This window comes from Mesoplodon bidens, assembly GCF_964165515.1.
Source record: "Mesoplodon bidens genome assembly, chromosome: 6".
Classification (NCBI taxonomy): Eukaryota; Metazoa; Chordata; class Mammalia; order Artiodactyla; family Ziphiidae; genus Mesoplodon; species Mesoplodon bidens.
This window is the reverse complement of record NC_138162.1, coordinates 13,601,583-13,626,049: the sequence shown is the minus strand read 5'-3', so window position 1 is coordinate 13,626,049 and position 24,467 is coordinate 13,601,583. Positions and strand designations below refer to the sequence as shown.

General features: G+C 41.8%; 1 protein-coding gene across 5 annotated transcripts in view; it reads left to right on the top strand.

The window, feature by feature from the left end:
* CNTRL (centriolin) overlaps positions 1-23,822 on the top strand; it is an 84,886-nt gene extending 61,064 nt beyond the window's left edge. For 4 of the 5 annotated variants that reach the window (XM_081237397.1, XM_081237398.1, XM_081237396.1 and 1 more), the window contains 19 exons: positions 1,764-1,956; positions 4,552-4,682; positions 4,822-4,962; positions 5,066-5,192; positions 5,968-6,132; positions 6,902-7,061; positions 8,452-8,567; positions 8,650-8,867; positions 11,488-11,645; positions 12,768-12,841; positions 14,714-14,902; positions 15,342-15,567; positions 16,873-17,078; positions 18,061-18,201; positions 19,818-20,090; positions 20,267-20,329; positions 21,459-21,665; positions 23,065-23,148; positions 23,417-23,822. In XM_081237397.1, coding sequence (XP_081093523.1) covers positions 1,764-1,956; positions 4,552-4,682; positions 4,822-4,962; positions 5,066-5,192; positions 5,968-6,132; positions 6,902-7,061; positions 8,452-8,567; positions 8,650-8,867; positions 11,488-11,645; positions 12,768-12,841; positions 14,714-14,902; positions 15,342-15,567; positions 16,873-17,078; positions 18,061-18,201; positions 19,818-20,090; positions 20,267-20,329; positions 21,459-21,665; positions 23,065-23,121 — 2,845 coding nt within the window. In that variant the 3' untranslated portion in view covers positions 23,122-23,148; positions 23,417-23,822. The remainder of the gene's footprint in view (positions 1-1,763; positions 1,957-4,551; positions 4,683-4,821; positions 4,963-5,065; positions 5,193-5,967; positions 6,133-6,901; positions 7,062-8,451; positions 8,568-8,649; positions 8,868-11,487; positions 11,646-12,767; positions 12,842-14,713; positions 14,903-15,341; positions 15,568-16,872; positions 17,079-18,060; positions 18,202-19,817; positions 20,091-20,266; positions 20,330-21,458; positions 21,666-23,064; positions 23,149-23,416) is intronic. The other variant, XM_081237399.1, reaches the window with a different exon arrangement.
* Positions 23,823-24,467: the final 645 nt, after the last annotated feature.

The window sequence follows — 24,467 nt, the reverse complement described above, 5'->3', positions numbered from 1 at the left end:
CACCTGCCTTTCCCTCACTCCCCCAGGCATCCAGCTGCTCTCCAAGTCCTACTGACTCTATACACAAAGAGCTCTCAAACTGGTCCCCTTCTTTCATCTCCACTACCCTGGCCTTTAGTCATCCTCATCCTAGGTCAGGCCTTCCAGATCTAGTGTCTTTCTCTCCATCCCACCCTCGACATGGCTGGAGATCTAACTGTGCACTCTGCCCTGTGTCTCTCATTCCCACCAGCATACATACTGCCCTCCAAGATCTGAACCCTACCTCTCTTTTTTTTTTTTTTTTGCAGTACGCGGGTCTCTCACTGTTGTGGCCTCTCCTGTTGCGGAGCACAGGCTCCGGACGCGCAGGCTCAGTGGCCATGGCTTACGGGCCTAGCCACTCCGCGGCATGTGGGATCTTCCCAGACTGCGGCACGAACCCGTGTCCCCTGCATTGGCAGGCGGACTCTCAACCACTGCGCCACCAGGGAAGCCCCCCTACCTCTCTTTTTTATCCTTCTCTCCCACGTGGTACTTACTCTGGCCCTACACTTTGCTGTGGTTTCCCCGAGCACCACGTTTTCTCCTGCCTCCCCACCTTTGCACATGCTGTCCTTTGCCTGAAATGGCTTCCCCCCACCTAACTCCAGTGTGTCTTTCCAGATGAAGGTTAGGGATCCCCTCTGACAGAAAAGCTTTCTCATCTCAGGCTCCCACAGTTTGGAGTTGGCAACCTTGGGCATAGTGTTGTTCAGACCATGTTGTAAGATACCCAGAAGGGCAGTAGCGGGGCCTCCGTCTCTGTGCCCCAGCATCTGGCATAGGGTCCGTTAGCTAATGCTTGTATCTGCTGCGTGGGTCAGTTATGCAGAAGCCCATCTTCTGCACTAGACCATGAATTATGACAGTTCCCCAGTTTTTGTCCCTTAAGCCAGACTGGCCCAGGTACCAGGGTTGGGGGGAGACCTGTGGAGTACATAGAGGTGAGTGAGATATGGTCTCTGCCTTCTAGGAGCAAACGCAAGAGTGACTGATAGACCTGGCAGGGAAAACCAAGGGTCATACCGAGAGAAGGTTGGGACTAGATGTTTGAAGGCTTGGGGGATGGTTATTTCATTTTTCTAGGTGTATATGGGGGAGGTGAAGTTTTTTGAGGGAGGTGTAGTGCAGTGGGAGAACCACTACTTTTCCTAGTTATAAATGTATAATAAATGATCATTTTAGGGAATTTGGATAACACAAAAATGTTCAAAGAAGAATTAATCGGTTAATATGTTGATGAATTTATTTTCATGTTTTTCTGTCAATGATAGTCCCGTTTTCAAATAATTTTGACTTTAACCTTGAGTTACCAAGTCCTGTGTTACGCTTTCTGATTTGTCAAATATCGTCACCATAATTTTACTCTAGTAGAAACTTAGGATAGTTTTGAGGGAATGGATGATTATTGAGGCAGTGGTTTGTTTTATTTTTATACCACAGAAGAATTGAAGTATCAGCATTGTCTTGACCAAGTGCTGATGAAAAAATAATCTTTATATTTAAAAGGACAAAACAACTGCCTCATACATTATACATACTATCCACTTATTGTCAACAGTATTCCATGTTGAGTAAAAAGGTAAGCATAGACATTGAACTTAATCAGATGTAGCTGTCTGTCCAGTCCGTTCTCATATAAAATTAGAAAATCATTGTGCCTCTTTTTATCATTAGGCTACAAGTATCTATACTGTCACGTTTAAAATCTCTTGATGAGTGTGTATATATGATTTTTTTAGAGACTTCATTGATGGAAATGTTGAGAGTCTTATGAATGAACTAGAAATAGAAAAATCACTCAGGCACCATGAAGATATTGTAGATGAAATTGAGTGCATCGAGAAGACCCTCCTGAAACGTCGAGCAGAGCTCAGGGAGGCTGACCGACTGCTGGCGAAAGCTGAGAGTGAACTTTCACACACAACCGAGAAAGTATGTGCTGCTGTGCTTGGGGTGAGACGGCTTGCTGGCTTGCAGTCCTCGGTGGAGGCAGGAAGGGTTAGAAAGAAAACGTGAAGAGCACAGTGGTCCAAATCAGGCTGTGCTCTGCTGGTTAAGGAGCTGTGAGGATTTGGGCAAGTTGCTTAAGTCCCCGAGCTTTGCTTTCCTCCTCTGTAAATTCAGGCTAAGAAAACCTAGGCTGTTCGGTATGAATTAAATGAAATATAATTAACCTAGATTATACTAATTACACTAGAATTAACCTAGTATAATTCAGTATGAATTAAATGCAGTAGCATATTTAAAGCTCCTGAAAGTCATTTAGTTCCTAATACACCCCACCTCCTTATCCTGTGTGTGTCTTTTAAAAATTATTCGGGCTGTGATATCTGTGTCTGTTAAATAGGTCAATCTTATATTCTTATAACAATGGACCTCATAAGACTCTTATTCCTACTTTGTTCTCCAAGTTGATAGTAATATAAAATCAAATATTTTTTGGCCTGAGGTAGTATTCTTAAGACTGAAACACAGAGGAAGTTGGGGAGGAAAAGGAACTGCCTTTTATGAGCCCCTGCTATAGCCACACATTGGCTATTTTATAAATACCACTTCATTTAACCTTCCTGGCAGTGTTGTAAGATGGTCGTTAGCCCAGTTTGCACATGTAGCTCAGAGGCTGGTCTAGCCCAGGGTCACACAGCTAAAGTTCTGACTCACCAAGAGAGCTTTAGATGGGAATTCCAGGATTAAAAACAAAAGTCCCGAATCCATATGGGGCACATCAGGAACTACTATTTTTATATTGTTATTTCAACGTGGATCAATTTAAATGAATAGAAATCTATTACCCAGGAACTGAAATGAAAGATTTATTAAAGAAATTCTGTGAGTGATGGCTTTAATAAGAACGGAAAAGTTTCCTCATCTCTTTCCAGGTGATCAGTTCCCTCTTCTGTCACATGTTAGATTACTGTGAGAGAAAATAGGTGTGAGCAGGACCAGAGAAAAATGTATCCCTGGTGTATAAAAGAAAATTGCTAAGACCGGTAGTTGGCAGAGATAGTAAGTGAACCGAGACTAATAAGCTCTTCCTCCTTCATCCTCCCAAAATGACTCAGGGAAGCAGCTGGCTAAAAGGGAAGAGGAAAGGAGAAAGTGCTGCATTTTGTAAGGAATGTGCCAGACTTGTTAAAACCTGACCTACAAGGGGATGAAAAACTACTTAGAGACGTGGCTGGCTTTCTGTAGTGTATAGTGAGTTCTGTCCAATGCTTTGCTGATGAATCTGGTAGAAACCAGCTCTCCGAAGTGGAAAGAAGTGTGGTGAAATATCTAGCTCTCTGGGAGCTGGCCAAACCCTCTTGCATCCACACGGGGTATTTACTAGACAAGCTTCACATACAGATGCCTCTGACTTGAGTGCATCTGCAACACGGAGTGTTTTGGCAGAAAAGTGAGTCACTGCTGAACCAAGTACAAACCATACTCTGTTTTTGGACCTCTCATGACATTATTTTAAGCCTCTTATTTGAGACAGAAAAAGAAACCAAGGTGACAAAAAAAAAATGATGTTTTTGCCAAATCATATATAGGAAGATTTTGAAATACTTCAAAAGTATTAAATATTTGTGTTTCTCAGCCATAATTAAATCATCCTTAGATTAATGGGGTTTTACTTAACAAGATAATATCTAGAGTAAAGGAAGAATATGTGGAGGGAATATTGGTAGAATCACTTCCTTGCCACTTAATTGGGTAGATATTTGTTTGTTTTTTCACTCTTTTCTTTTTTAAATTTCTTGTTTTCCTTTTTTTTAATTTCTTTTTTTCCTTTTTTTTTTCTTTTTTGTGGTATGCGGGCCTCTCACTGTTGTGGCCTCTCCCGTTGCGGAGCACAGGCTCCGGACGCGCAGGCCCAGCGGCCACGGCTCACGGGCCCAGCCGCTCCGCGGCATATGGGATCCTCCCAGACCGGGGCACGAACCCGTATCCCCTGCATCGGCAGGCGGACTCCCAACCACTGCGCCACCAGGGAGGCCCTTTCCTATTTTTTTTGGTTGTTGTTTTGGGGTAGATATTTTTAAGTGAAAAAAATAACATGTAATAATATTACAGATTATTTTTAAATAAAACATCATCCACCATCTCACCACCCTCAGATGACTATTTTTGTTTTTGCATAACCTTTCTGTCTTTGTTGACAAGATAGTTTTCTATAGTTGCTCTTACAGTGCTTAAACCATTTAAAATTTTATTTTCAGCCAACATTTTATCATTAACATTCTTCTATGTTACTACATTGTCATTATTTTAAAGACTGTACAGTATTCCATTATGTTGATGCATTATCACTTACTGAATCGATTGTTTGTCAAGTCTTATATTATTTCAGTATACAATGAGCATTTTTGTGTAATAGTTCTTCTGAATTCTTTTTTGAGAATTGGAGAGTCTAAGTGAATGAACATTTTTATCAGTCTTTCTGTATTGTCTTGTTTTCCAAGAGCTGTGCCAATTTACGATACCAGTAGCCGTGAGAGAGTATTGTAACTGAATTGCTTTTAACGACAGTTTCTTTTCTAGACAAAAGATGCTGTTGAAAAGTTCACTGATGCCAAAAGAAATTTATTGCAAACTGAGAAAGATGCTGAGGAGTTAGAAAGGAGAGCTCAGGAAACTGCTGTTAACCTTGTCAAAGCCGATCAGCAGCTCAGGTAGGTGGACTCCCTCAGCCATTGATGTACTCGGTGAGATGAATGAGAAGTTTGATTCTAAGAGGACGATAATTGCTCGATGATAAACAATGCACGTCAAGTCTAAGGAGTCTAGGGGAAATAAAGAGATGTGTTTTAGGTTGCTCCAGGCTGACACAAAGGATTTGGAGCAGCACAAAATTGAGCAAGAAGAAATCTTGAAAGAGATCAACAAAGTTGTTGCAGCAAAAGACTCAGACTTCCAGTGTCTAAACAAGAAGAAGGAAAAACTGACAGAAGAGTAAGTACGGCCTCTGCAGGCCTTCAAGGGGCTTGTGCTGGAAGGCGGCTCCTGGGGCTCTGTCTCCCTTCCAATTTGCTCTAGTACCGCTGGTGCTTTGTAGGCTGCAGAAGCTGCAAAAAGACATCGAGACCGCAGAACGCACTGAGGATCATCACCTGCAGGTGCTTAAAGAGTCGGAGACCCTCCTGCAGGCCAAGAGAGCAGAGCTGGAAAAGCTGCAAAGCCAGGTATGGCAGCAGACACCTTGAAAACCAGTTCATGCTGCTCTGAAACCTACATTTGTGTTATGATTATAAGAAGTAATACATGTTTGATTGTAGAAAAGACTGGAAAATACAGAATAAAGTATAAAGCATAAATGAGGCTATATATCCTAGTGGTTAAGAAGAGTCCAACCCAAATTTGAATCTCAACTCAGTACGATATATTATTGAATAAGTGAGTCTCAAAACACAATATGCTCTGAGATCATTTATGTTAAATGTGTTTATGTATACTTGTGTTTGAATTTTTAGTCTATACCAGAGTACAAACATGGTCATCTGATAAGGGGGGGATTGTGAATATTTTCTATTCCTTTTGCATGTCTGCATTTCCTGCTTTTCTGTAACTAAATATGTATTGCCCTTAAAATTGTAAGTTTTAAATTTACAAAATGAATAAATTTTTTAAATCCTTGCCTAACTTCCATTGCCAAGGTGGTTGCCAATTGGAGTAAAATATAGATAGGCAAGTTCTTTGAAAACCATAACCTGAAGGATAATCATTATTATCATATTGTTGTTTTTGCTGTGATTTAAGTGTTTTTACCTATGTGAGCTCAAGGCCTTTCTTAGGCATTTTATGCCTGCAGCCCCCCAGCCTGGCCTTCCTGACTCTTGCAGCTAGGATTGTGAGAATTAGACTACCTCCTTATTTCCCCACACAGCCTTTAGCTGGACTAAATATTCCCCATCTCAGCACTTTGTCAGGCTTCGCGTTCTTTACTTTTCTTTAATGCAGGTAACAGGTCAGCAGCAGGAGATGGCGGTCTTGGACAGACAGTTGGGGCATAAAGCGGAGGAGCTGCATCTACTCCAGGGAAGCATGGTCCAGGCCAGAGCTGACCTCCAGGAGGCGCTGAGACTGGGAGAGACTGAAGTAGCTGAGAAGTGCAGACACGTCAGGGTACATGTTTCAGTCGTTTTTCTCGAGAGTCCTAGTATAGTCCTGTCGATTTATTCTGAGATATTTTCATTGGTTTCCCCCTAAAATGCAAATATAAAATTCCTGAATCTTGATGCCTCTGTAACGAGCTTGGTGTTGTGCTATCTATCCATGCCGTGGCTGCCGTGCACAGCTCTCCCCCCGTGTTGTTTTCTGGACATGCCCAAGGTTTTATGCCTCTGTGCCTTTCTCCTACTGTTTCTTCTCTAGGAATTCCCTTTCTGGGAATGTCCAGATCCGACCCAGCTTTCATGGTCCAACTTCATGCCACTAAGAAGACTTCCCCAACTTTTCCTTTACCCTGGAAGGAGTTTCCCTCGATTCTGAGTTTGGTAGCACTCTGCACATTTCCTAGGGCACCTTAGCCTTTCGTGATCATGTTTCTGTTCCCTGCCTTATTTCCCCACCAGGTGCTAAGCCCCTTGAGGGCAGGAGATGTGTCCGAGTCAGCCTTTTTTCTCTGCAACACATGGCTTTGCTCATAGTAAATATTGCCTATAAATTTTAAATGAAGATAACGTGTTACTTTTTTACTTCTATTATACTGAAATATGTTAGTGTAAAATATAGTGCTGTTCTTGACGTAAAACTCAAACATGAGCTTGTTTCCAAATGAGAATTTCTATGAAATGAGACAGTTAATAACAGAACTGATTTTAAAGTAATTTCTATTCATAACTTGGTGAAGGTGGGTTGACTTTTTTCTTTTCTTTTCTTTTTCTTTGCACAGGAACTAAAATCTCTTCTGGAAGAACTGAGTTTTCAGAAAGGAGAACTGAATGTCCAGATTAGTGAGAAAAAAAATCAACTTTCACTTATAAAGCAGGAAATTGAAAAAGAGGAAGAAAATCTCCAGGTAGTTTTAGGGCAAATGTCTAAACATAAAACTGGTAAGTTTAAAGTTTAACCTTATTTCTAATCAAAGAAAAGCAGATTATAAAAGGAATATAATATTTTCTGCCACTCAGATTGACTAAAAGCAAAATAATCATCTTCACTGCTGACCAGGGTGTGATGAAAGAAGAGCGCTTGCAGGCTGTTGATTGAAGTATAAAATGGAACAACCTCCCAGTGTCTTAAGACTAATAAACTCACACCTGTTAAACCGGGTAGCCCATTTCCAGTTATCTAGAGAGGGCAACCGTTTATGTACATCGCAGCAATATTTATTTTATTTCTCTCTCTCTTTTTTTTTTTTAAGAAGTAAGCCTTTATTTCCTTGTTTTACAAATTAAGTTGACTGAGTCCGTTACTTACAACAGAAATTATAATGACAAAATTTGGAAACAAATGACTAATTTAAAAACCATATTTTGGGCTTCCCTGGTGGCACAGTAGTTGAGAATCCGCCTGCCAATGCAGGGACACGGGTTCGAGCCCTGGTCCAGGAAGATCCCACATGCCGCGGAGCAACTAAGCCCATGCGCCACAACTACTGAGCCTGTACTCCAGAGCCCGCGAGCCACAACTCCTGAAGCCCGGGCACCTAGAGCCCGTGCTCTGCAACAAGAGAAGCCACCGCAATGAGAAGCCCGCACACCGCAACCAAGAGTAGCCCCCGCTCACTGCAACTAGAGAAAGCCCACGCACAGCAACAAAGACCCAACGCAGCCAAAAATAAATAAAATTTTTTAAAAAAGCATACTTTAACATTTAATGACATGTAAAAATGCTGATGAAAGAAGAGTGAAAAAATAGATTAAAAACTGAATATTGATTGTAGTCCCAATTTATTTTAAAATAGATATATGTGTGTATGTCTGTCCATGTGCATGCGCTCCTGGTAGGGAATACATCAAAATGCTATTGCAGTAGTGATTGTCTTTGGATGGTAGGATAATGATGGGTTTTCATTTTTTTCTTTTATACTTTTTTCAAATTTTCTATAATGAATACATATTTTTATAATCAGATAAAAGTAGTTAATATTTAAAAATCTGTATTTCAAAGGACAAAAGAATTGTTATATAAATCTCTGCTGATATATTTTAAAGTTTTTCCTATTTATTTTGATTTAAATTCTTTTAGGTAGGGTAAGTAATTTTTAGAACTAGATCTCTGTTGAATGTTTTTGTTTAAATGTTTATAACAATGTTTAGCAATACTTTTAAAGGCTTTTTACATTCAGAATACAATTAATTAGCTCCATTAATTCAGCACAACAAATATATTTTTATTATCTTTTGTTTCTTGTATCAGCCAGTAGCATTATTTTCTGTTTCATTTTGTAAATGTTTCAACATTCATTTAATAGCCTGGACCATGCTTTGTTTCTGTTAGAACTAAAGAATATTCTGGACATGTTGCAACTTGAAAACAATGAGCTGCAAGGTTTGAAGCTACAACATGACCAAAAGGTGTCTGAGTTAGAGAAGGCTCAGGTTGAAGTGCTAGAGGTAATAAACAAAGCTGTTTTACCGGTAGTGAACCGCGGTCTTTCTCAGTTTGCATGGTTGACTCCTCTTTTATCTGCTTTAGGAGAAACTGGAGTTGGACAGTTTGCAGCAGACAGCCCTGCGACAGAAAGGGGAAATGGAGTGGCAGAAGCAGCTCTTGGAGAGGGACAAACGAGAAATTGAGCGAATAACTGCTGAGACCCGAGCACTGCAGTTATGTGTTGAGTCTTTGTGCAAACAAAAGGAAGATCTCGAAGAGAAATGTGATGGCTGGGAGAAGAAGTTGGCACAAACCAAACGGTGAGAGCAGGAACAAGTAAGCTTGTAAAATCCCATCTGGAAAGCTAAAGCATTATTAACACACTATTCAAAAATTGGAAAATTGAGAAAAGGCAAAAAAATACAAAATACGCCACAAACTCAGTATCACAGTACAGTACACCAATAGCATTTTGGGGTGAATTTTCCTTTTAGGTTTTTTTTTTTTTTTTTCCCAAAAGCATTTTTTAAAATAACTTGTTGTGATTTTTTTAATAAAATAATATATGCTTGTTCGTGTGTAGGAAGACCCAATCTTAACCAATTGTTAAGATTCAGTTCTCCTCAAATTGATCTATAGATTCAAAACAATCACAGTCAAAATCCCAACAGGTTTTTTAAATAGAAATTGGCCATCTGATTCTAAAATTCATATTGAAATGCAGAGGACCTAGAATAGAACCTAAAACTTTTTAGATATGACACCAAAACAACTTTGAAAAAGAAGAACAAAAGTTTAGGGCTAATACTATATGATTTCAAGACAGTATACAGGTATGGTAATCAAGACACTGTGGTATTGGTATAAAGATAGACAAATAGGTCAATGGAACAGAACAGAAGTCTGCAAGTAAACTCACAAATAATATGCACAACTGGTTTTGACAAAGGTGCAAAGTAGAGAAAAGTTGGTGTTTTCAAAAACTGTTGCTAAAAGCACTACGTATCCAAAACCAAAAAAATGAAGCTTTATCTATACCTCACACTACATATAAAAATTAACTCAAAATGGATCATAAACATAAATGTAAACCAAAATATAAAACTTGTAGGAGAAAACATGGGAAAAAATGTTTGTGGCCTTGGGTTAGGCAAAAATTCCTTAGATAAGACGCTGAAAGCATGATCCATAAAAGAGTAAATTGATAGGGCCTCCCTGGTGGCGCAGTGGTTGAGAGTCCGCCTGCCGATGCAGGGGATACGGGTTCGTGCCCTGGTCCGGGAGGATCCCATATGCCGCAGAGCGGCTGGGCCCGTGAGCCATGGCCGCTGAGCCTGCGCGTCCGGAGCCTGTGCTCCGCAACGGGAGAGGCCACAACAGTGAGAGGCCCGCGTACCGCAAAAAAAAAAAAGAGTAAATTGATAAAGTTGGACCTCATCAAAATTTAAAACTTCTGTTTCTCAAAAGACACTGTTGAGATAATGAACAGACATGTCACAGACTGCGAGAGAAATCCTGGCAACCATATATCCGATAAAGGACGTGTACCCAGGATATAATGAACTCTCAAAACTCAGTAATTAGAAAATGAAGAACCCAATTTTTCATATGGGCAAGAGATTTGAAATTTTATTTAAGAAAATATATGGATGGCAGATAAGCACATGAAAAGATGCTTGGTATCATTAACCACTAGGGAAATGCAAATTAAAACCACAATTAGATATCATTACACACCTAACAGAATAGCTAAGATTAAACACTGACCATATCAAATGGTAGCGAGGAACTTTCATACACAATTGGTGGGAGTATAAAATGTTAGTAAGACCACTTTGGAAAATAGTTTGGCAGTTACTTAAAAATGCAAGCATACACCTAGCAGAAGATCTAGCTTTCTCGCAGCTAGAGGTGAAAGCATGTGTCCATACAAAAACTGATGTTCATAGTGGCTTTATTTGCAGTAGCCAAAAACTGGAAACAACCTAAACGCCCATCAGCTGGTGAATGGATTAGCAAATTATAGTGTAGCCATACCATAGAATACTACTCAGCAATAAAAAGCAAAGGAGGATTGATACAGACAAATTCATGGATGAATCTCAAAGTAACTATGCTTACTGAAAGAAGCCAGACAAAAACCAGTCCATAGTATATGATTCCATTCGTGTAAAGGAATGCATGCTCATACATATCTGTTTTTTGGGCAAATCCTATTATACATACAGTGTGTTTCCTGCTTTTTCACTTATCAGAAGTTAGTGATCCATTTTAATCACATTTTTTAAAATTAATTAATGTATTTTTTGGCTGCGTTGGGTCTTCGTTGCTGCGCGCAGGCTTTCTCTAGTTGTGGCAAGTGGGGGCTACTCTTCGTTGTGGTGCGCGGGCTTCTCATTGCAGTCGCTCCTCTTGTTGCAGAGCACGGGCTTTAGGCACGTGGGCTCAGTAGCTGTGGCTCAAGGGCTCTAGAGCACAGGCTCAGTAGTTGTGGTGCACGGGCTTAGCTGCTCCGCAGCATGTGGGATCTTCCTGGAGCAGGGCTCGAACCCACGTCCCCTGCATTGGCAGGCGGATTCTTAACCACTGCGCCATCAGGGAAGTCCTTAATCACATTTTTGGAATTATAAGTGCTATCCATGTTATCCCTGATTTTTATAAAACTTCGGTTTAGCAAGTCACTTTTTGAAATGATAAACATTTCCAAATGTTCTGTTTGGAAAGCTGAAAATAAGATTTCTTTTGAAAATGAGTTGAAGAGCCTTACATTTTGTTAATATTTAATAACATTTAATAATTTGGTAAATTGTTAATATTTATTTATTAATATCATCCAGACTCCACAACTACATTGTGAAACATAACACTATTCCTTGTCACGTGTGTGTGCTTAGACATTTTGTATTTGACAGTCTAACTTATTCTCCATTTGTATTGTAGGGTTTTAGCAGCTACAGAGGAGAATAGCAGAACAAAGCAATCAGACTTAGAAAAGTTGGAAGTGGATGTCAGAAAACTGCAGCAGGAGCTGGACCAGCTGAACAGAAACAAACTCTCACTGCATGGAGACATCGCAGCCATGCAGCAGCAGCTCCAGGGTATGAGGCAGTACAACAGGAGAGATGGGACTTTCTTCCTTTTGCCAGATTCTTTCTTTTGTTTGCTTTCTTATTACAGAAATAATTCATGCTACAGGGCATGGGGTTTCTTTTAGAAGTGAGAAAAATGTTCTAAAATTAGGTATGGTGGTGGTTGCACAACTCTGTGAACTTACCGAAAGCCATGAAGTTGTATACTTTAAATGGGTGGAAAATGCATGGTATGAGAATTACACCTCAGTAAAGCTGTTTTTTAAAAAAACTAATTCATAAATTGTTTAGAGAACAATTTAAAAACATAGCAAAATGACAAAATAAAAATTACTATTCACCTCACTCCTCAGAGGTAATTTCTATTATCAATTTAGTAAATGTCCTTCCAGATTTTTCCTTGGGGAGTGTGTGTGTGTGTGTGTAGATTTAAAAACAAAAACAGAGATGCAAATAACATCTTAATTACCAACTCTTTATAAAGCCTCATGATTGGTTATTTATAAGTTACTAAGTAATTCTAGCCAACAATATACTGTTGAGCACTTACTGTGTCCTGGACATGATGCAGGTGTTTTCATATGCATTTTGTCACTTAATCCTTGTAACATTTTTATGAGGTAGAAACTATTATTTCACCCATTTACAGATAAAGCAACTTAAGCCTAGTTTCCTTGCGACTCGCCTAAGCGAGAAGTGACTTGCTCAAGCTTACACAGCTAGTAAGTGACAAAACCAGTACAGATATAAAATTTATTCCCAAATTGTCTTCCTGAAAGGTTGTACCAAATTTATATTTTTATCAGCAATGTGGAAGGTACCTGTTTTTAAACCATGCACCTCATCAACATTAGGTATTATGTGTAAATTTTCATCATGAGGTTTTGAACATGTAACATGTCTTTTTTTTTTTTTTTTTTTGAACATGCAAGTCTTTAAAAACGTAGGCTCCAAGTCCAGATCTGGATTGCGCATGTACCTCTCTTTTGGCCTTTAATAAGATAGGGTGGCATAGTCATACATTTAACAGAAGGAAGTATAAATTCACTTCTACTCTACTTCTCTGAGGGGACTGATAGGAATCTGGAACATGTATACATATGTATTTTTATGTAAATGTTATTTCTGTAGAAAAACGAGAAGCAGTAAACTCATTACAGGAGGAACTAGCTGATGTCCAAGACCACTTGAACCTAGCAAAACAGGTAAGCCTCACAAAGGTAATCTTCTAGTAGTGTCCTGAAGGCATGCAGATAATTGGTTGAAATAACAAATCAAGTAGGCTGGTTCCTTTTCACATGAGCAGGTCCCTTAGAACCATTTATAAAACACAAATATAATATATACAAAAATTTTGATGCAGAGCAGTGATTTTCCAGTTTATTTTAGCCCTAGAATTCTTTATTCAAACAACGTTTTACTCGAAGCTAATAAGTAAGGTCGTGGCTAAAAGAGCCCAGGGGTCCCTCAGCAGCCACTCTGGGGGCTTCAGGGACCAGATGGACCATCTCTTACCCATGGCACAGTTGAGGCCTGCAAAGGCTGGGCTTAGATTTGATCACTCGTTGAGCTGCAGAATAATGGCCAAATCTGGGCCTTCATCTTGTCAGATGTTGAATAGAGCAGATTCTTTTTTTTTTTTAATTAATTTATTTATTTGGCTGCATTGGATCTTTGTTGCTGAGCACGGGCTTTCTCTAGTTGCGGTGAGCGGGGGCTGCTCTTTGTTGCGGTGCACGGGCTTCTCATTGTGGTGGCTTCCCTTGTTGCGGAGCACGGGCTCTAGGCGCACGGGCTTCAGTAGTTTGTGGCATGTGGGCTCAGTAGTTGTGGCTCGTGGGCTCTACAGCGCAGGCTCAGTAGTTGCAGCGCACAGGCTTAGTTGCTCCGCGGCGTGTGGGATCTTCCCAGAGCAGGGCTTGAACCCCTGTCCCCTGCATTGGCAGGTGGATTCTCAACCACTGCGCCACCAGGGAAGCCCCTAGAGCAGATTCTTTTTACCCTTGTGCTTCTGATCATCTTCTTAAGGTAATTCAGTGTTGTCCTGTGAGATGATTGCCAAAATTTGAGTTTCAGAGAAACTCAAGTAAGTTTTGGGCCTCAGTTTCCACTCTGTAAATTACAGGTTAGATTAGACATCTAAATTCTCATCCTTCTACCTTTAAGATTCTGTGTTTCTAAGATATATAAAACTTAAATTATTCTGTCTTTTAAGAAGTCTTATTCAGGTTCGTATGAATATTTTCTGTGTTGTTAGAAATATGGTAACTTTTTCTAAAGTGCTTAATTTGGGTTCCTTGAAGAAAGAAGTATTTATTGTTGTCTGAGTTTTTTTTTTTTTTTTTTTTTGGCTGTGTTGGGTCTTTGTTGCTGCGCGTGGGCTTTCTCTAGTTGTGGCGAGCGGAGGCTATTCTTCGTTGCGATGCGTGGGCTTCTCATTGTGGTGGCTTCTCTTGTTGCGGAACACAGGCTCTAGGCACGCTCGGGCTTCAGTAGTTGTGGTGTGCGGGCTCAGTAGTTGTGGCTTGCAGGCTCTAGAGCACAGGCTCAGTAGTTGTGGCACAGGGGCTTAGTTGCTCCGCGGCATGTGGGATCTTCCCAGACCAGGGCTCAAACCCGTGTCCCCTGCATTGGCAGGAGGATTCTTAACCACTGCACCACCAGGGAAGTCCTGTTGTCTGAGTTTTTTAACCTGTATAAATATTTCAAATAGTAACAAAACCATGACTTTAGGTTCATTTTCAGAGTTAAGCCTTATTCACAGCTTTTCTTAATCTTAGCAGTCCTGTGAAGTGGGTGTTGTTTATTCCCATCTCAGTGACAAGGCAGCTAAAGCTCGGAGGAACTGAGTCTCTTGCTGAGGTTCTGACATCTCTGTCATCCTAGGTACTAAAAAGAGGGAAGCCAGTGATTAAATTGAGTTCCAGGTACCTTTGTATGTTTGTTGAAATAATAAAGGATATGGAACTTTTACGCTTTAATTTTGTCAGACTTAGTAGATAGATGTAGCTGTGGCACTAGCCACCTGTAATGAAGGTGGCTTTGTCCGTAGTTTCAATTTGTTCTTTCACCTGAAGGACCTGCTCCACACCACCAAGCGTCAGGATGTACTGCTCAGTGAGCAGACCAGGCTCCAGGAGGACATCAGAGAACAAGTAAAGAAGTTGGAAGTCTGCCGAAAAGAGGAGGAAACAAAACAACAACAACTGCAGGTGTTTCAGAATGAGGTTGAAGAAAACAAGGCCAAACTAGCCCAACAGGAAATGGTACCGCACATCTATGACGTTATATAAGAGGAAACATTTTATCACTTGTGTGAGCTTTTTTCCCCTGGCAGAAAGCTGCTGAGAAGCATCCCCCTTGGGATTAGCTTCCCTTACCTGCCCTGTGTGACCAGAGGGGATTTTACACCAACTCTTTGACTCCCTTGGTATTAATATTACGGGCCATTAAGACCATAGAACAGGCCCGGTAAGGAATCTTGAAGGCCACGTGCCAGTTCCTGCTTGAATCCCCTCCTCACATGCTGGCCAAACAGTTTTCCAGTCCCTACTTGATCACCTTTGTAAAGAGAACTCACTCTCTGTCCCCATGGGCTGTTTTCTACTTTCTGTTGAACTGGAATCTATCTAGTGTCCATGAAGATTCCCTCAGGACACTGGGTATTTTTTATTTTATGACTAACTAAGGTTGTTCTCTATTAAGATGTTTCAGAGACTCCAGAAAGAGAGAGAAAGTGAAGAAGAAAAATTAGAAGCCAGTAGAGTGACACTGAAGGAGCAGCAGCAGCAGCTGGAAAAGGAGATAGCAGGCCAGAAAAGCAGACTGGAGCAGGTGCTGACCAAGGTGTCGGTGGCTGAGGAGCGCATCAGGACTCTGCAGGAAGAGGAAAGGTGGCGTGAGACCCTGGAGAAGACGCTCTCCCAAACCCGTATGTATTCTGGAACATTGCACTGAGGGCGGGGAAATCTGCTGATTGTCGTGTGAAATGTGCAAAGGAGTCCCAGGCCCCAGCTATAGCCCAGACAGGAGGCAGGATGAGCACGGTGGGAAGAATGGTCCCTCATCTGAACCTCCCAGCCCTGTGAGAGGTGAGGAAACAGGCTCAGAGGGACAGAGGGCATTTGTCTTTATGGAGATAGGATTTGATTCCAAGACTGTTAGGTCTTTTTACTTTTACTGTATTGCTTTCTTCGAGAGTGCTGTCTCAAGGAAGTGGAACATTAAGGCAGAGAAGTGCCAGAAGGTGCTCTGAAGGCTTTCTGAGCTTTGGAACAATGATCCATTTCATCTCAATCTATTAAAAGAAAAAACCCACAATATGAACAATTCTACTTCTGTCTAAATTTGACATAGTGAATGATACCAAGATACAGATGTTGGCCTTTGGGTTTGTTTACTCTCTCGAGCCACACATAGATGAAGTTGACATGGGAATCCAGGGTAAATGATTGTTCTCACATCAATAAATGAGTTTTCTTTTTCTTAGGCTTTAGGTTTTAATAATGCTCAGAAAATGTTGTTCTACCTTGAGTGAACTCAGTGGACTTGGGACCTGAAAGGGTTATTATTCCTTTTTCCCTGGGAACTCTTGATGCATTCAGACCCAACCATTTCATTATAAAACTGAAACTTAACAAATATGCTGAGTGTGACCATGCCAGAGGTGTGAGAAGTGAAATCTGGGCGGGGTGTTGCTTTACAGAGGGTGATGAGAAAAATCTGTTTTAAATATCACTGTTGTGCATAAGCATTATTTATTGAGTACTCACTATGTACTAGGTGTTTGCGTACACGATTCCCATTAAACACCAGGAAATACGTTTCTTCTGTAGAAAATAAGATGTGTGCCATTCCAAATCCTGTGTGCTTTCCTCTGCGCTGCCTCCCGTGAAGGAAGAAACACTGTGCCCCCCTTTATTAACATTAGGTTTATAAGAAACATTTCAGCAGTCTGTCCCATGTTCCCTGCACCGCAGGGTTGGTGCTCTCTGGTCTCAAAGACCCAAAAGAGAAGACAGTACCTGTCTGTCACTTTGGGATCAGGCCTCTGGGAACAAATTACATCAAGAGGCACACTTCTCTGGGCCTTTTTCTGGGCCTCTGGTGTGGGCCAGGGGAGATCCGGACGACTGAGTGATGGAGGAAAGTGCCTGAGTGGGTGGCATGTCGTTGTGGAGTCTGCCCACGGCCAGCCCAGAGCCTCAGGCTAAACTGCCTAACACGCTCATTTCAGAACGACAGCTTTCAGAACGGGAGCAGCAGTTACTGGAGAAGTCAGGCGAGCTTCTGGCTCTGCAGAAGGAGGCGGACTCTGTGAGGGTGGACTTCAGCCTCTTGCGGAACCAGTTCCTGACAGAGAGAAAGCAAGCCGAGAAGCAGGTCGCCGGCCTCAAGGAAGCACTTAAGATCCAGCGGAGTCAGCTGGAGAAGAACCTTCTCGTGAGTATCCACCGCCCTGGCAGTTTATGAGGAGATGATGCCTTTAAATTTTTAACTAAAATACTTCTTCAATGTAGAGAAAATAAATGACCTGTCAACCAAGTCCCTAACCCACCTGTGGTTTGTGGTGCATTTACGCGTGATTTGTTCCTGAAGCTGATGTTAGATTTTTCCAGAGTCTGGGCTCAGCCCTAGGGGACCTGTCTGGCTGGCTGGAACGATGGTCGTGTGCACAGACAACGTCAGCACTGAGCAGAGAGCACCCTCAGTGGTCCAGCCTCTGCTCACATCTCCCCAGCAGGGTCGAGGAGGGGGCTGGGGAAGGAAAGCCTCTAAAGACATTCTTACCCAGCTGCAGTCTGTGCTCACAGGTTTTTCTTGTCGCACCCTTTTCGGTTAACGTTAGTTTTAATTAATCATTATCCTAAAACTGGGAAGCTCAACCTACCATGGTTTTATCCCTGGAGATAAATTGTGGGAGGTGACACTCAGATGAGTTCAAAACAGTGTATGGTGGGTGGAGGCCAGTGGGCAGCAACGGGGGCTGTCACAGGAATGGATTTTTCTAACACCCTTTGGAGGAATTAATGTAGCCCTGTTGAATGGTACTTTCCAACCAGGTGTGTTTCCCTAAGGGTGATACGCTTACAACCAGTGATGGGCAACATGATTGTGAAGACAGTATGTAGATGTCTAGATTTTAATCCTCCCAGGAACCCTATGACGGTGGCTATAGTTAACATCTTACAGACAAGGGAAAGTAACCTAGTATCAATGGTGATGTTGCAGATCTAGGATTCAGACTCTGGGCTGACAGACTGACCACATGTTTACTCCCAGCTCTACCACAGCTGCTGAAGAAGGCAGGTAGATTATCCCCATTTTATAGCTGAAGCCTAGACGAGAAATGAAGTCACGGAGCTAGTGAGTGCGTAAGCCAGCAACGCACACCTCCAGAGTCATTCTTCTCCTCTGGTGCTAGGAGCAAAAGCAGGAGAACAGCTGCATGCAGAAGGAAATGGCCACCATCGAACAGGTGGCCCAGGACAACCACGAGCGGGCCAGGCGCCTGATGAAGGAGCTCAGCCAGATGCAGCAGGAGTACACGGAGCTCAAGAAACAGGTGCGCCCACAGCCCACGGGGCTCGGCAGAGCTTTACTTCTTCAATAGCTCTTTTAACAGGGGTATTTCTTTGGGAAAATCGTGAAAAGCTCATTAATCAAGTCTGTTTTTCTAGTTTTGAAATGTAGAAATGTACCTCCACAAGAAAAAAAGTATTTGTTCAAAATATACTTTCTTTTAAATTAATTTTTCTTGGAGTAGAGTTGCTTTACAGTGTTGTGTTGGTTTCTGCCGTACAGCAACGTGAATCAGCTGTACATATACACGTATCCCCTCTCTTTTGGATTTCCTTCCCATTTAGGTCACCACAGTGCATTAAGTAGAGTTCCCTGTGCTCTACAGTAGGTTCTCATTAGTGATCTATTTTATATATAGTATCAATAGGGTCAAAATGTACTTTTAAAATGCCCTTAAGTTCAACAAGGTTTTTATGTTAGTTTTTGAAAGAAAAATGGCAGCTCTTCAGCATAAAATTTTATCATGTCCCAAAGCACTGTATTGAAATGTTAGATTTTATGTCAGAAACAAGTCTATAAGAGCCAAACCCCTGGGGAAGGAAAAAATGACCCCCGGGGAAACCTTTGATAACCTATAATGTTGCCAAGCTGAGGGTGGGAAAGCAGTTCACACTAGATGGAGAGTCTAACCCTAGACCCTCCTGGTGTCCCTTAGCCATTGGCAGCAGCTGGGCCACCCCAGAGCTCTAGTCTAGTCAGGCTGCTGGGGCCACTCAGTTGACCCTGCCACACCTTGTCCTTTGGATAACCCTGTGTGGCCATTCAGTTTCATCTGTGCCTATAGCCACCCACCCCCAGCCCTGCCACACACACACACACACACACACCTTTTATTTAAAGGCCCCCCCCAGCCTCTGCAAACTTGGAAGGGCAGTTAGAGGTGGGTATGACTGTAATATCTTCACTAAGCTCTTTATTATGGAGAGGGCCACATAGGGTAGTCTCAGGTCTTAAACACAAACTGTAAAACCTGAGGAAACCTCCAGACTGCCAAAACCACCAGATTCTTCATCCATAAAATGAAAACCTTGGACCAGATCTTTTCTAAGTCCCCTTCCAGCATTAACATTTATAATCTAGATCACTTACGGCTTGTTTAGGTAAATGGCCCTTTTCTGATTTGGGTACCACTAAGGTGCTTTGTATAAATTCTCACCTAGTTCTTGCATTTCGGGATGCAAGGTATTATCTTCATGTTAAATGAGGTAAGAGAGGTGCAGAAGTTAGCTAACTTGCCCTAAGTCATACTGGTAATGTTTACTGGAAACGAGATTGGAATCCAGCTCTGTCTAGCTCCAGAGAGACTGACTTCTATAGAGTAATGCACCTTCAAGGAACATGGCACCCGTGCTTTTCTAAATGGAAGTTGCTTCAGTCAAATGTCAGTAAAATCGTTTACTTGGTAGCTTATAGATACTTGAATAGCTGAAAAATCACAAGTTTTTACCATTCTAATCATAGTAATTAACATTTGTAGGTCTGTAAATATATGACACATGTATTTAAAACATTAAATTTAAATCATTAACAATAACAGTTCAATTCCAGGTAAGTCCCGAACTTTACCTAGTAGTTATTTGACTCTCACTCACTCCTTAGATGGAAAACCAAAAAGATTTGGAAAGAAGACAAATGGAAATGAGCGAAGCAATGAGGACACTTAAGTCTGAAGTGAAAGATGAAATCCGAACCAGCCTGAAGAATCTTAACCAGTTTCTTCCAGAACTACCAGCAGATCTGGAAGCTGTTTTGGAAAGGAACGAAAACCTAGAAGGAGGGCTGGAAAGCTTGAAAGAGAACTTTCCATTCCCCGTGAGTGAGAGACCATCACCTTTTGAAGAAAAACTGAATTTTTCTCATGTTCACATAATGGTAAGGGTTTATCCTGCTATTCTGTGGACTTCATAAAAGGATAATTTGGTTCCCACCTACCCTAGATAAGCTCAAACACAGACTTGAGGATGGAAGAGGGTTAGAGGAGGGAAAGGTGGGTTGGTTACTGATGGTGGTCCTTAGAGACTCTTTGTTTCCCTTTCCCTCTGAAAAAGGACGAACACTGGCGTGGAGAAGCACTCCGAGAGAAACTGCGTCACCGTGAAGATCGACTCAAGGTTTTGCCCTTTTAAAAGAAAAATACAGCATAAGATACTGGGCATACTGAGGAGTGTGGGGGGGAATTCTCACGGCAGCTTTACAGATCACACACTCGAAGCTCAGAGAAGGACCTCTTTCTATAGGCAGCTGAAAACAGGTGTCCAGAATAGGTCACTGTTGACCTAAAAACTTGGAGGTTAAGAGTTTAGGTAGGAGGGCTTCCCTGGTGGCGCAGTGGTTGAGAGTCTGCCTGCCGATGCAGGGGACACGGGTTCGTGCCTCGGTCCGGGAAGATCCCACATGCCGCGGAGCGGCTGGGCCCGTGAGCCATGGCTGCTGAGCCTGCGCGTCCAGAGCCTGTGCTCCGCAACAGGAGAGGCCACAACAGTGAGAGGCCCGCATACCGCAAAAAAAAAAAAAAAAAAAAAGAGTTTAGGTAGGAGTTGGAAAATGAGAGTGAGTTAGAACAAGAGAGAACAGGATGCATCTTTGGAGAACGGCCACTTACAGCGAGGGCCGAGAAGGAGCCATGGGCAGTACAAGTGAGTGGAGGACCTTGACATCAAATAGCCTCCAGCCACATGTGACTGTTTAAATGTAAATTCACTTTAATTAAATCAGGTTAAAAATTCAGTTCTTCAGTTACCACATTTCAAGTGCTCAAAGGCCACACATGACCAGTGGCTACTACGGTGGGCAGCACAGATAGAGAACATTCCCATCATCACAGAAAGTTCTATGGGACAGCGCTTGCTGTTGACTTTAATAAGAGAATCATTTCAGAGGTACGGTGGGGAAGCCAGAATGCAGTATGGGGTTGAGGATTACATACATTGTGAGAGACCAAGTATAAACCAGTCTTCTAAGTCTGGGCAGTAAAGAGAGAGAGATGAGGCAGTCATTTAATGGGGAGGCCAGGGATGCTGACATCCTAAGTGTTGTGACAGCAGAGAACCGGCTGAGCTAAAGGCCCACTTAGTGACAACACAGAGTAGCCATCTGGCACCTCTTTTTTTTTTTTAAGGACAAGAAGAGGAGTTTCAGCAGCCATTCCTATTTTATGATAGTCAGATTTGCCTATCAAATGTTCAACATGAGGAAGGTAGCCAGTGTTCGTTCTAATATATTCTACCGTAACACTTTCAGGCCCAGCTTCGACACTGTATGTCCAAGCAGGCAGAAGTGTTAAGCAAAGGGAAGCGGCAGACAGAGGGCACTTTACACAGCTTGAGGAGACAAGTGGATGCCTTAGGGGAACTGGTCACCAGCACATCTGTAGATTCCACGTCATCACCCAGTCTGTCTCAGCTAGAGTCTTCCCTTGCAGAGGACTCCCATCTTGGACCAAGCCAGGTAGGAGGAAGCTCTTCACAAGGGGTCTGACTTATACATGGAAAGTACCTGAAAGCTTTGGGGTCCATAATCTTGAGGAGACTCAGAAGGATATGAATGCCACCTTCAAATCTCTGAATAACTTGTCTTAGGAAGGACTTGCTTTTTCATGATCCCTGGGGAGACTGGAATCAACTGGTTGGTAGATGTATAAAGAGGATAAGCTGATGATTTAGGGAATAGCCTAGGAAACTGGGTGACCTGTCAGGGACATAGTTAATTCTTCTATAAATGCCTTCCACTTCTGGATATCCTTATCGTCTACTTGGTCAATATAAAGAGTTTAGGGAATTCCCTGGTGGTCCAGTGGTTAGGACTCTGTACTCTCACTGCTGCAGACCCCGGTTCGATCCCTGGTTAGGGAACTAAAATCCCATAAGCTGGGACTTCCCTGGTGGTGCAGTGGTTAAGAATCTGCCTGCCAATGCAGGGGACACGGGTTCGAGCCCTGGTCCGGGAAGATCCCACATGCCGCAGAGCGGCTGGGCCCGTGAGCCATGGCCGCTGAGCCTGCGCGTCCAGAGCCTGTGCTCCGCAATGGGAGAGGCCACAACAGTGAGAGGCCCGCGTACCGCAAAAAAAAAAAAAAAAAAAAAAAAATATATATATATATATATATATATACACTCATGGAATCAGTAAATAACACAGTATTACTGTCAGAGATGGATAATAGCTACCATCTTGTGTGCCTATTGTGTGTACTAAACACTTTACATGTATTATCTCATTTATATCCTGGGAAATAGGATTTATCCCTCTATATAGATAAGGAAATTGTATAAAATGAAAAATGATGTCAAGGTCACAGCAAAAGACAACACCAGGACTTAGAGGCTAATCTTTACCACAGAGTGGTATATTGTATGGTTGAGCCACGAGAACATTCAAGGCCAGTTGCATCATTAATAGACACACACAGCTCGCTCATTAGCAGCAGAGCCAAGATTTGAATGATTGATTACCTTAAAACCTTCCATGGTAGGATCCAAGTCAGATACAGGCCAAAACCATCATGGGCCTCAGGGCAGGCCTTGAGGAACAGTGTGTCAGAGGCACAGAGCATTGAAGAGCAGATGCCTCGAGGTAAGAGAGCCCAGAATAGTGGGAGAGGAGGAGACGGGTTTGGGGGCCAGGTTAAATTCTTAGCTCATGGTGACAGCCAGGAGAGTTCAGGTGCTCTAAATCCAAGAGGTTATTAACAGAGGAATGTTTGAGGCACAATGAGTAGAGGTGAGTTTGTTAGAATTATTTTGGACTCTGGAGTCGTAATCTAGGTCTACGTGGGATAAAAGTCTGAACTAGGTTGGAATTAAGAGACTGGCTTCTGAGCCTAATGTTTTATCTTCCTTCGTTTCAGAGCTCCTTCCAAGTTCTACAAGGTCCGTCACAATCACTAGACAGTTACCGACACTGATGCCATTCCGAGCCTCCTGCTCACAGGGTACATGTTACAAAGAGTTCTTTTAACCTGCACTTTCAATTGGAAGATCTTGAATTCTAGTTTATCGTACAGTCTTAAGAAAAGTAACCTTCTGACTTTTCTCTTGGAAAATTTCGTACGGTGGTTCATCTTAAAACATTTTTCCGAAGAGGTACTCAGTATGTATTTTACCTGTTAGCCATGATGCTATCATTTAATTCTGGGAATCTAGTTAAAACCTGTTTTTACTGTTGCAAGGGTTCATCCTGACTTTCTCATCTTGTTGTAGGAAAAGAGTGGCTCAGCCAGATGGAGGAAAACTGTCTTGCATAAATATGAGGAAATACCTTTTCCACTACCTCACCAACTTCATAATTAGAATGCCACTTGCTTTTTATCAGGAACCAGTGAATTCAAATGCTGAAACTCCACTTGTACAATTTCCGTCAGGGTTTTTGTAAGTCACCTGTACATATGGGAACAAATGTATACAATTGAAACCAGGGTCCTAGATGGCTGAGGGTTTTTTCACTTTGAAATGATTATAAAACCAGTACTGATTTGAATCTATAAACTGGTAAAACCTATAGCTAGAAAGGTTAAAAAAAAATGTACTTAAGCCCCTCTTCATTAACAGTGCCAAGTTATTTTTGGATTTTGTCTAAAATCTGTATTCATATAAAAATAAAAGATAAAGTAAATTTGGGTCTGACATCTGACTTTACACTTCACATATCTACAGTTAAGCCATAAAATTTTTACCTAAATGTCAGTCTTTCAAGTGATTTTTCCATCTCTGCCTTCAGGTTGAAATATGTTGTACCTATCAATGAATATATTTTATCACTTGAAAACATGTTATAAAACTATTATAAATACTTCAGGTGCTTTTCCTTAACCAAAAATATTCTGTGGTAGAAAATTAGGAGAACTTTGGACTTTGGAGAATCTGACCCAGTGGTAAATTCAAATTGTGTTCAGTCAGACTTTGTTTTAAAATATCCCCAAGGACTCTTCTAGGCCCCTATACAGCTTTTGAACCATAACAGGTATTATATACCATGTTACTATACACAGTATAGCACAGTGAGTAATCTCTCACCACCTACTGAGGTTTATATTCCTAAAAAGTTGTTTGGCTAGAGCTGGACCATTAAGATATGGAGATATGGGATAGGGACTTCCCTGGTGGTCCAGTGGTTAAGACTCCACGCCCCAACTGCAGGGGGCCGCACAGGTTCGATCCCTGGTGGGGGAACTAAGATCCCTCATGCCACATGGCACAGCCAAAAGAAAAAAAGAAAGATACGGGATAAATACGATTAAAGACAATGAAAATG